At 41.9% G+C, this 12,500-nt stretch overlaps 1 protein-coding gene across 1 annotated transcript in view; it reads right to left on the minus strand.

Moving 5' to 3' along the window:
• LOC308105144 (ubiquitin carboxyl-terminal hydrolase 54-like) overlaps positions 1-12,500 on the minus strand; it is a gene marked incomplete at its 5' end in the record, with an annotated part of 76,490 nt that overhangs the window by 39,412 nt on the left and 24,578 nt on the right. Inside the window, 2 exon segments of the mRNA XM_080455776.1 lie at positions 2,288-2,434; positions 8,153-8,258. Of these exon segments, the coding sequence (XP_080311902.1) occupies positions 2,288-2,434; positions 8,153-8,258 (253 nt within the window).

Genomic DNA, 12,500 nt, shown 5'->3' on the forward strand with positions numbered 1-12,500 from the left:
CATCTTTTCTTTTCTTTTTCTCTTCTTGTTGAACACACAAAAAAAAGATGGAGCTTGCACACAAAAACTTTCACCCACTTCTATTATTCTGAAGTACAGAAATAAGACCTTGTGGGGACCTTTTTCCTGGTCCTCACAAGGGGGTTTATTTTCGATTAGTCACCCCATGGACACTTGAATTCATGGATATTGTTTTGTTTTTGTCGCATTCCTAAGCCAAATAACTTGATGACTAGCGAACCGGTAGGCGGTAGGTTCCGGAACCGCTGCCGGTCATCAAATTATTGGCTTAGGAATGCAACAAAAACAAAAAAATATCAATGAATTCAAGTCTCCATGGGGTGACTATTACTAATCGATAGAAAAAAAGGTCATTTTGAGGGTGAACTATCCCTTTAAGGGTCAAGGATTAGACATTTAGTGGTTAGGTTTAGCGGTTACGGGTGGAGTTATGCCTGATTTGCACTTAGTTGAGTGTCGCTGTCGTGCACCTGAAAATAGCTGATCTACAAGCTCACAACATGTTCACGAAGCGTTGTGATGGGGTATTGTAAGATCGCCTATTTTTGGCCTTAGCATTACGGGGGTTAATTATTGCACACAAAAAAAACTCGTCAAAACAGCATTCATCAAATGACCGTCCTAAAATGCTGATGTCCTCTCAAGTGTAGAATTACAAGTGTGTGTGTGTGTGTGTGTGTGGGGGTGTGTGTGTGTGTGTGTGTGTGTGTGTGTGTGTGTGTGTGTGTGTGTGTGTGTGTGTGTGTGTGTGTGTGTGTGTGTGTGTGTGTGTGTGTGTGTGTGTGTGTGTGTGTGTGTGTGTGTGTGTGTGTGTGTGTGTGTGTGTGTGTGAGAGAGAGAGAGAGAGAGAGAGAGAGAGAGAGAGGTGTGATATGGGGTGATGGCGTTGTGATCGACAGGCATTGCATCCATGCAGCATGTGTTAAATAAATGTATGATTATATCCAGGCTTCCAGGCTGTTAGATGGTCTTTGTGTGTGTCTCCTAGCGTGAATTTCCGCTTGTTTACAGCTAATGTGTATGTGTATGCATGTGCGTGTGCATGTGTGTGTGTACATCATATTTGTATGCCTGCATACTCACTCATGCAGTCTATTTGCATGTCTGTTTGAGTCTCTGTGTGACAGTGATTGTACTATAGGTTTTCCTTGTTGCTGTCGGGTGGAAACCTCATATGTCCAAAACCAGTAAATCTCATATAATGTCCAAATCCTTTTCAGGATTCCAATAAAAACAACAGCAAAAATAGCCGATCTTCAAGCTCAAAACGCGTCGCATTCGCGCCGCGTTTTGAGCTTGTAGATCGACTATTTCTGCTACTTTCGTGTGATACTTGAGTATGACGAAGTAGGGGCATTAATTAACAAAAAAAACATTAAAGAAAGTTGAATTATGGAGGTACAAGGTTTCTGCCCGACAGCAACGAACAAGTGCCAAAATCCCAGCACTGTGTCTTTAAATCCCCTTCGCTGGTTGCCATGCCTGTTTTAGGATTAATTGTCAGATTTTACTGATTACCTTTAAGGCACTTCATAATCATGGTCTGGCTCCTAATTACATTTTGGGAGTTATTAACCCCTCGTGAGCCATGTGCGGTACTCAGAGTCACGGCTGAAGACAAAGGGTGACCGTGATGCTTCTTAAAACATACAGTACTTTTAATCGAATGGAATTATTATTTTCATTATTATTAGTAGTAGTAGTATTGCTTTTTAATGTCGATTTGTTTGTTCTAACCACTTTAGCACTACTTAAATGAATAGTTCACCCAAAAAATGACTTATGTTCTATCAATTACAAACCCCATGAAGCATTGAATTCATGGAGATTTTTTTTGTCGCATTCCTAAGCCAGTAATTTGATGACCGGTGGTCTCCTTTGAGTCTCCTACCGGATACATTAGCATCTTTCCGCCAGTAATCAAATTATTGGCTTAGGAATGCGACAAAAACAAAGAATCTCCATGAATTAAATGCTTCATAGGGTGTGTAACTGATAGTGTTATCCGACGACAAGTTTCCCTACTTGGGAAATTTGATAAGGCATCAGGTCATAACTTAATCAATACTCTTATCGATACACCTATAGGGCATGTTAGGCCATATGACAAAATTAGATGGTGCATATATCTCGCTGCTTGCCGACAATAGAAAATAAGAAATGTTTTGGGTGAACTACTCTTTTAATACTTTGCCTTATATTCAAAACATTTAGAAAAAAAAAAATATATATATATTAGAACATATTTTATCATATGGTTCCTTACGTCGCCCAGTCGGAGGCAGGTGCCCAGGCTGTGGATGACGTCCTCGGCCAGGTCTGAGTGGTCCGAGTCCCACACCAGACCGATGCTCACGATCTCTGGAGAGTTCATCAACACCCGACGGATACGCAGCATCTCCCCACAGTTACTCTGATAGAGAGACAGAGAGAGAGAGAGGGAGAGAGAGAGAGAGAGACATTGAAATATACTGTAGCTAACTTTGAGTAATGGAACGGTTGTTTTGACTCCCAGTGGAAATGTACCAACTCACACTCATGGAGAGAATTTGGAAATGCCTAATTAGGTTTTTTATTACCCCAAAGCAGAAGACACATTTTGCAGGAGAGGACGCAAAAGTGTTGGAGACTGTGTGGTAACTGGTAACTAGAATGCCAGCCACTGGCACATATTCTGGGACATATTTCTGGACAGAAATACACAAGGCATTGGAAGCTGTTTTTAAGGTGAAGACACCGTTTCAATTTGACATTTTCATTCTAGGAAAAACTGACTTTCATACAGGATACTTCAATAAAAAAAATATCTGTTTCATATTGTTAATGGCTTGCAAAAAAAACATCACCAGACATTGGTTCCGTATTAAGGTGAAACTACGTGGTAGGATGTACACACTTTTCCTAAATAAATAAATATACTGTAGCTGCCATTTGTTTCAAAAGTTTATCCCAGCTAACCTTTCCTACTATTTCTGACAGCAAATGCACAATTCTTATGGTTTTGTGTGATCGTTTTCTCTAAGTTGCGATGCAACACAGCTCTGTTTACATAATTTCTTTATTCCCTTTTAATTGTACATTTTGATCGTTTTGTTCCACTTTTGCTTTGGCAATATAAACAGGTTTTCACATGCCAAAAACGTGAAAGAGAGAGAGGGGGGGGGTAGAAAGAGGGAGAGGGAGAGAGATAGACAGGGTGAAGAAAGAAGGAAAGGGATGGAGGAAGGTAAGAAGATGGAGGGGAGGAAGCGAGGGATGAAGAGGAGAGGAGAGGAGAGGAGAGGAGAGGAGAGGAGAGGAGAGGAGAGAGCGGGGGCAGGGGGGAATAGATGGAGGCAAGAGTGATGGATGGTAAGGAAAGAGTGGGAGGCCGTGGGAGGAGAGGAGAAGACAGCTATAGGACGGATGGAGGCAAGGAGAACAGACAGGAGGCAGGGAGGAGGATAGACGGAGAGAAAGAGGAGGGATGGAGGGAGAGAGACGAGTGTGATCAAACAGGGTTTTTCATCCTGTGCCATTGAGGCACAGAGTGTGACATTGCTAAAACCCTGCCTCCGTTTGACAGAGCGCACACGCACGTACACACACACACACGGACACACACGGACACACGGACACACACACATGCACGCACGGACACATTCACAGACAAGCATGCACTGTCACATAAACCTGCACAGTGTGACATCTACGACACTGAGATAAAAGCCAGGAGGAAAGAACAGACCATGAAAGAGGATAGAGACACATGTACTGACAGACAGAGAGAGAGAGAGAGAGAGAGAGAGAGAGAGAGAGGGGGGGGGGGTTGGGGGGGGGGCAGTGTGCTGTGTTTGTCCCTTGGGCCTTCTGTTAAGTTCAGAACCATGTGTTCCGAATCCTTCCTTTGAGTCATGACCCTCCGCAGAGCTGGTGCATGTACACACACACACACACACACACACACACACACACACACACACACACACACACACACACACACACACACACACACACACAAGCATACACGCAAGCACGCAAACCTACCTGCATGCACGCACACTTCCTCCAACACACACACACACACACACACACACACACACACACACACACACACACACACACACACACACACACACACACACACACATCCAGGGCTGGCAGAGGGGCACGGAAACAGCCTGAGAACACCCTGGCAACCATACACTCTGCCAGAATACACAATCAAACACACAACACACACACACACACACACACACACACACACACACACACACACACACACACACACACACACACACACACACACACACACACACACACACACACACACACACACACACACACACATGCATAAATTGTGTCTTTGTGGGCAGAGGGCTGCCGTGCGCTGGCAGCAGAGAAGGCAGGAAGGTATTCTGCCAACGCCTGGTTGTCAGTTCCCTGAAAGGGACAATCACAGTATGGGTTCAACAGTACACGCACACGCACACACACACACACACGCTATCTGTTACACAACAACATACACTCTGAGAGTGATGGGTTCATCTGGTTCATTGTGGACTTTCTGAGTTGCATAATGCATAAATCAACACTGAGGATTTTACTGTGTATTATTAGCTTAACATTTACAGTTCTCAGTTGCAATAAAGGTTATAATAGTTTTGGATGTTTCATTTTAGTTTAGTTTTAGTTCGTTATATTGTTTTTTTCCAATTCAGCCGATTTGCTAGTTTTTATTAGTTTTAATTTTTGAAAATGCTAATAGTCTTATAGTTAGTTTTATTAGTTTTAGTGTTAGTTTTAGTTTTTTTATACTTTGGGTTATTTGTCAGGTGCTGGATTGAAAAGGTAAGTATTTAGTAATAAAAACTATCCACCATCCACAAACGAAAACTAAGGGCATTTTGTCTACAATTTCAGTTTGTTTTAGTTAGTTTTGTGAACACACAATACAGTTTCATTTAGTTATCGTTCATTTTTTTTATTGTAGTTTTTATTTAGTTCAGTTAACAAAAATGTTTTTTCAATTTAAATTTTCGTTAATTTGTTACCTTACAAATATCACTCCAGTTCTTAAATCTTTACACTGACATTACTGACTTGATTCTTTGACATACAGGGAGTATGTCAAAGAATCAAGTCAGTACTGCTGTATGGGGACATGGACCCTCACAGCACAACAGGAAAGGGCCCTGGATGGAGTCTACACAAGATGCTATGAATGGCACTAGGTGCCACATGGGCACATCAGAAACCAAACGTGGTCCTCTACGGGGGCCTATACCACGGGTCACACACAAGGTCAGAGAGAGGAGGATGAGGCTGGCAGGGCACTGCGTGCGGTCAGGAACTATAGTGGCAAGCAAACTGACACTGACTGTGGGAGCCAACCCAGGGCACAGCCAGGAAAGGCAAGAGGCGTACCACCTACATAGATGCACCGCGGCACGACAGTGGAGCTAACAACACTGCAGAGCTCAAGACCCTGATGTTAGCTAGACAGGAGGGTGTGAAGGGCAGCGATTCAGGAGTCCCGAGTTGGTGTCGGCTAGACCGCACTCTCACATTGCATCGTATTAACCCATTAAGGCCTGAGATACGATTCTACAAATGTCAGTTTGTCAAAACAGTTTTCTGAAAAACGCTGACCCCCATCTCAGAATATTTTGTTCCAGGGATCCCCAGAAGCAAAGATTTTAGTTACAAATATAATAAATGTAATTAAGATTTAAGCAAAATTCATGATTTTTCCAAAATATGAGCTTGTATATCTGCTATTTTTGAATAGCCAAAGAAATCTAAAATGACACTGATACTTTCCCGGTCTTAATGGGTTAAACATACTCTGCCATACAGATTAGACAAAATAACATTTAATTCAGCAAAATAAGTTACATAATACAGCTTTCACAGATGAGATTGTGTGCACATCTTGTTCCTGTATTTAGGCCATGGTGCTGAACATCAAGGCAAGAATCGAGAGAAGAAGGTAAAATGCCCGCACACACTGGTTTAAAAGCTCCCAAAACTTATTTTATTTAATTGCACAACGTTTCAACCTTACATAATACAGCCTTAACATCCTGTTCTGCAGCAGCTGTCAAGTGGGCCCCGATAACGCCGTCACAGTTCGTTCCTTGGCGAGTCACGTGTTCAAGTCCAACAGATTTGGAGCTGCACAAATATCCTGCCTGTTCCTGTTACCTGCCTGTTGATCCATGTATTATTCTGTCTGGGCTGGAGGAATATAAAACTTGGGTTTTCCTCCCCCTGAGTATTACTGCCTACGTTTTCCATGTGTTTGGGTCTGACAACAACAACCTGACAACCTCACTCTGTTTAGCAAAACTCAGGGGTGGTCCTGACGAGAGACTAACTCTGACAGCGCTAGAAGATAACAGAGAGCAGCGGGGTGGCCTGCACCGGCACGCCATCAGCATTCACACCATGAATAAACCATTAGAACCGGGAAAGCATCTGTGTCATTTTTATACTTCTGGCTATTCAAAAATAGCAGATATACAAGCTCATAGCGCATAAAATGTGTTCAAATCTTTGAATATAACATTTTTTAAAAGCGAACATTTTTAACTCAAATCTTTGCTTCTGGGGGGTCCCTGGAACAAAATATTTTCAGATGGGGGTCCGTGGCAAAATACACACATAATTTTGGGAGTCCTTGACATGAAAAAGTTTGAGAACCACTGATATAGCAACAAAACACTGTTAGGATTTAGAAGACATATGTAGAATCCCCAGAAGCAAAGATTTAAGTTACAAATGTTCGCTTAGAAAATATATATATTCAAAGATTTGCACACATTTTCACTATTTTTCAAAAATAGCGCGGCACTCTCAGCTTGTATATCTGTATATTTTTGAATAGCCAAAGAAATCGTTGACATGAAAAAGTTTTAGCACCACTGAATATTATAGCAACATCCCTGTTAGGATTTAGAAGACATTTGTAGAATGGGCCTCATGCAGGTCTTAATGGGATAAGCTAATGGTGTGGATAGCCGGGATGCAGTGGGGAGCTGTGGAGAGAGAGAGAGGGGGGGGGGGGGGGCAGCTGCTTTGGTTGTGCCCAGAGAAGAGCCTCTTTGTGTGGACACTTTGGCAGAGAGGAGTGGGTGTGCACACAGCGCCAAGCTGGATCTTTTCAACCGGCAGCACTTTCCCATGTGGCCACAGAACAGACACAGCTCTGCAGCAACAAAAGTGAACACATCTCTCTCTCTCTCTCTCTCTCTCTCTCTCTCTCTCTCTCGCTCTCTCTCTATTTCTCTCAATTTCACTCCCGCCGGAGGATGGGAAACAACAACAATTCATGCATTTCCAGGGATTGGTGCAACGTTTGGTTACAAAACAAATCCTTTATGAAAAGAACATGCTCTCATTCACCCTCTCTACGTCTCCTGAGACATTTCCCCTTTCACAATCACCAAACGCACTTCTCGCTCTCTACCCCTCTCTCTCTCGCTCTCTAGGACAGCGGCTCTCGACCTTTTTCTGGATCAGGGCCCACTTGAAAAGTGTTCGCGGCCCACCCATCTGACAACTTAAAGGAGTCGTTCTTCCCTAAAATGACTTATTTTCTATCAATTACACACCCCATAAGCCTTGAATTCATGGAGAATTAATTGTTTATGTCGCATTCCTGACATGCAGAGTTCACCAAAAAAAAGTAAAGAAAAAGACCATTACTCCATCAAAAGTAATCGACAAACTACAATAAAAACTGGTCTAACATTGGCCAAATTGTCAAATAATAATAAAATATATCAAAAATAGTCGCTTGTAGATTTTCAATTTTTTTGCACGATGACCAAGGCAACACCCCTATCCTGAATGTCATCCCTCACTTCTCCTGCATTTTCACATTCCATTCTCGTGTCAATACATCATTTTAGCCATCAGTAGAGAGGTGTGGTCTTTTACTAGTGAAGACTCACGTGTGTGTGTGTGTGTGTGTGTGTGTGTGTGTGTGTGTGTGTGTGTGTGTGTGTGTGTGTGTGTGTGTGTGTGTGTGTGTGTGTGTGTGTGTGTGTGTGTGTGTGTGTGTGTGTGTGCGTGTCACGTGTGTTTGTGTGTGTGTGTGTGTGTGTGTGTGTGCGCGTGTGTGCGTGTGCGTGTGTGCACTCACAGGGCAGTTGCGCAGGTCCCCCATGTTGCTGGCATTGCGGAGCAGTTCTCCGAACATGTCAGGCGTGGGCTTCTCCCTGCACTCCAGCATCCTCACCGCCTGGTTACTGCAGCACGACACACACACACACACACACACACACACACACACACACACACACACACGCACACACACACAACAATATAGACATTGTGAACACATTATTTGCACAGAACTGAGGAACGCTGAAACCTAAACAGTATGACATACAGCTGAGCTGAGGAGCTCTCATCTACAAATACAAAATAATTGACATTCCAAAATCAAAAGAATATAAATATATTTTAATCAGGCGCGTGCCCACGTAGATGTCAGTGGGGGCTTGACTTGAGCGCCTGCCCTTTCACCCGTCTGTAGAAAGGTGCCCTCTCTCTAGGCCATGAATTCAGCATTTTACTAAGATGAAAGAAATGCAAATGCCGCCTCTTCCTTTCCTTGCCGTACCCGAAGGCTGCGTTCAAGAGAATAGCCTTTTCCAAACTTTTTTTTAATGAATACAATGTAATTTTGTCCAATCTCTATGGTACAGTATGTTAATACAATACAACTTATACAATTGGGGTGGCTGTATTGTCGTCTCCCTGCTCTTCTATTGAGACATTTAGATCGTGTCAAAGGTCATGTCTCACCTAGACGCAGGATCTGACACGGATATTGACCTGATGGTCAAGATTCCATTTATCCCCTGAGCAGGCTGGTCGGCTCAATTAGCTCAATGGTAAAAATGACAGCACTTAAGCAGGAAACCAAGTTCAAATCCGGGGTAGAAGGGGAAAGTTACATAGTGCAGCTTTAATGCAGCATTTTATGTTGAAAGAATTGCCCTCTGTGTAGAAATCCATGCAGCGCGCTGCATCTGCAGTAAAGACTTGCTCATACTTATTCTGTATAAAATAGCCAATCTACAAGCTCATTGTGAGCGTGTTGCAATATGTTGTGAGCTTGTAGATCGGCTATTTTAGCTATGCTACGTACAACGTTGAAGTATATGGTTGAAGTGGTTAAAGGACGACTTCACCCATTTTCAACCTATCTTTATATAATTTTTGTCTACTCACTCTGTGTCGCAGAGGAGGGCTGTACACAGTTCAGAAACCTGCCTACCAGTGACATCATCGATGGGGAATCCATGCTAATAGAAACGGCAGGCTTTCTATTCCTGGAATAATTAAACAATACAATTCCTTAATAAAAATGTAAATAAAAAATCTGAAATCTTGTTTTAAAAAAGAAAATGTGCCTAATGATGATGTCACTGGTAGGCAGGTTTCTGAAGTGTCCACAGCTCTCCTATGAGACACAGACTGAGTGCCATATGAGCATCAGTGAGGACCAATTATATGAAGATAGGTTGAAAAATGGGTGAAGTCCTCCTTTAAGTGGTTGACTAAGTGGTTGTGTATTTCACAAATACAGCACGATGAACCTCAGGGGATGTTTTCCTTCTTCTTCTTTTTTCCTGGATACACTCTTAGTGGTTTGGAAGTAAAGTGTGTTGTATTGATTTGTCATATTCATGTGCTTAAACATGAGACTTTGTGTTGGCAGAAATCCTCCCACACAGATTACTGAGTATCCCCAGAGATTATCACACCAGATTACCACAACAAGAACATAAACAACATAATCCCTATATACTTAGGAGACACAATATGGTGTATAGATATATATATATTGTATAATCACAGTGGTTTATAATGACTGTATGCGGCTGCTGCTGAGAGTTCCAAGAAGCGCCAGTGCAAGCCAGATGTTTTTATAGTGTCGGTGTACCCACCTGCTACGCAATCTTATGTATAGATTTATGTGTAGGGCATCTGAGTCAGTAAATTACATCATTGCTGTCATAACTAACCCTATAAGTAGTTCTGTCAGGTTCTCCTCTAGACTGTGGAACCATTGGCGCATTTGTCTATTATGTTCGAAACTGAACATGGTGGTCTTTTTATTGCATTTCTTTTTCTGTTATTTATATTTTTTATTGTGATATGGATCTCCCTTGGGTCTGAAATAGAGATTTAATTGAATTGAATGTAATATAGTGTCTTTGTCTGGTGGAATATGTCCTCATATGTCCTCATATGTTAGGTAAATGTACTTAGTTACTTTACACCACTGCGTAAAAGAAGACTGAATGGAGTCATTGAAGAGATGAATTATAAGAGACTGTATTGTTTAAGCGGGAGATCAATTCCAATACCAACTAAGCGAAATGAAACGAAACGAAACGAAGAAAACAAACCTGTACGCTTCAAAACTGAACGTGGTATCGACAGTACAGTATAGACTCAGCAGAGGCAAAGAAAAATTCATATCTCACATACTGGCTGTCTCAGCATTTTTGCTGGTATTGATTTTTCTGAAAACTTAATTTACAGCTGCCATTACGGTTTATTCGATATGTGGTTGAATTCTTAATATTTGTATTAGAAATAAGGCAAGGCAAGTTTATTAGTATAGCACAATTCAACAAGGCAATTCAATAAATAGATAGATAGCTAGATAGCTATAGATAGATAGATAGATAGATAGATAGATAGATGTTTTGGTGTATTTGTCATACATTTGCACATACATGTGCACCACATGTGCAGTGGTGGAAAAAGTACTCACATGTTTTACTTAAGTAAAAGTATCAATACCACAATATAAAAATACTGCTTTCATATAGCCTATGTATAGAATAGGGCTGAAGTGGTTAATGTATGTTTCATAATATCATAATTTATATCTGGAAAGTAACTAGTAACTAAAGTTTCCAAATAATTGTAGTGGAGTAAAAGTACAATATTTGCCTCTGAGATGAGTAAATGTACTTAGATACTTTACACCACATACCTGTGTGCAAATGTACGTGACATTGTGACATTTGTCCTCTGTCCTATCACTCATCCTATCTATTAGGAGCACTGGGCACAAACGGCAACCCGGGGAGCAGTTAAGGGGTTAATTGCCTTGCTCAGGGACACTTCGGGAAGACTATAGGAGGTGAACCGGTGACCTTCTGATTACCAGATGGCCTCTAGTCTCTACCCATGCACTAACTATGGTCGCCCTGAGTCCTTCACACAAAACAAAAGCATTAAAGACAAAGTGCAAAAGAATCCCAGTCCTAAAGAGGAAATGTAAATCCAGTTAAATCCGTATTGTGGGGAAAGCTTTCGCAGAAAATAGCAGATTGACAAGCTCACAACACGCTGCGTTGAGACGTGCTGATCGGCTATTTTCAGAGAAAGCTGATTGTCTATTTTCGTCTATTTTCAGAGAAAGCTTTCCCCACAATAACAGAAAACAGAAAACACACTAGTATAGAGCCCTGAGGAACTCCGGTCAACCATATAGGGTTTAAAGGAGTAGTTCACCCAAAAAAATGACTTATTTTCTATCAATTACACACCCCATGAAGCCTTGAATTCATGGAGAATTCATGGTCCCGGGTATCAAATGATTAGCTTAGGAATGCGTCAAAAACAAAAAAAATCTCCATGAATTCAAGGCTTCATGGGGTGTGTGATTGATAGAAAATAAGTAATTTTTGGGGTGAACTACTCCTTTAAGTGGTTAAAGCGTTGAGAGAGAGAGAGAGAGAGAGAGAGAGAGAGAGAGAGAAAGAGTTAAAATATGAGAATAAAGTTACAGTAGCTGAGTGGGTAGAGAGACCGCCTGGAATCAAAAAGACGCTGGTTTCCCCACCAGCCCACCCAGTCTATGTGTCGAAGTGTGTGTGTGTGTGTGTGTGTGTGTGTGCGCGTGTGCGTGCGCACGCGTTGAAGCATTCCTTTAAGGATAACAATTAGAATGTGTTCTCCCTCTCTCATCATCCTCCGTCTGGGCTGTTTCACGCCCACGTTCACTCTGTTCTCTTAATAGTGACATACAGCGAAAACCACTCCACATACATGTACATGACCCCCTCACCCCCCCCCTGCATACACACACACACACTCAGCCTTTCGCAGACTCCCAGGAGACAGTCCATCAGAGGCGGGTAGTAACATGTTACATTTACTTAAAGGGCCAGGACACTATAGCCCTTGTGTGTGTTTTTCTCGCACCTTAACCCACTGGGAGAGACTGGGAACGCATCTGTGTCATTTTTTGATTTCTTTGGCTAGATTTCTTTGGCGCGAGTGCCGTGCTATGAGCTTGTAGATCTGCTATTTTTTTCAAATAAATTGAAAATATGTGCAAATCTTTGAATACATATTCTTTAAAGCGAACATTGTATTTGTGTCTTCCAGGGACCTCCAGAAGCAAAGATTTGAGTTTAAAATGTTGTTTCCAAAAATATATGTATTCAAAGATTTGC

Source organism: Gymnoscopelus braueri, assembly GCF_963280865.1.
Source record: "Gymnoscopelus braueri genome assembly, chromosome: 17".
In the NCBI taxonomy this organism is placed as follows: Eukaryota; Metazoa; Chordata; class Actinopteri; order Myctophiformes; family Myctophidae; genus Gymnoscopelus; species Gymnoscopelus braueri.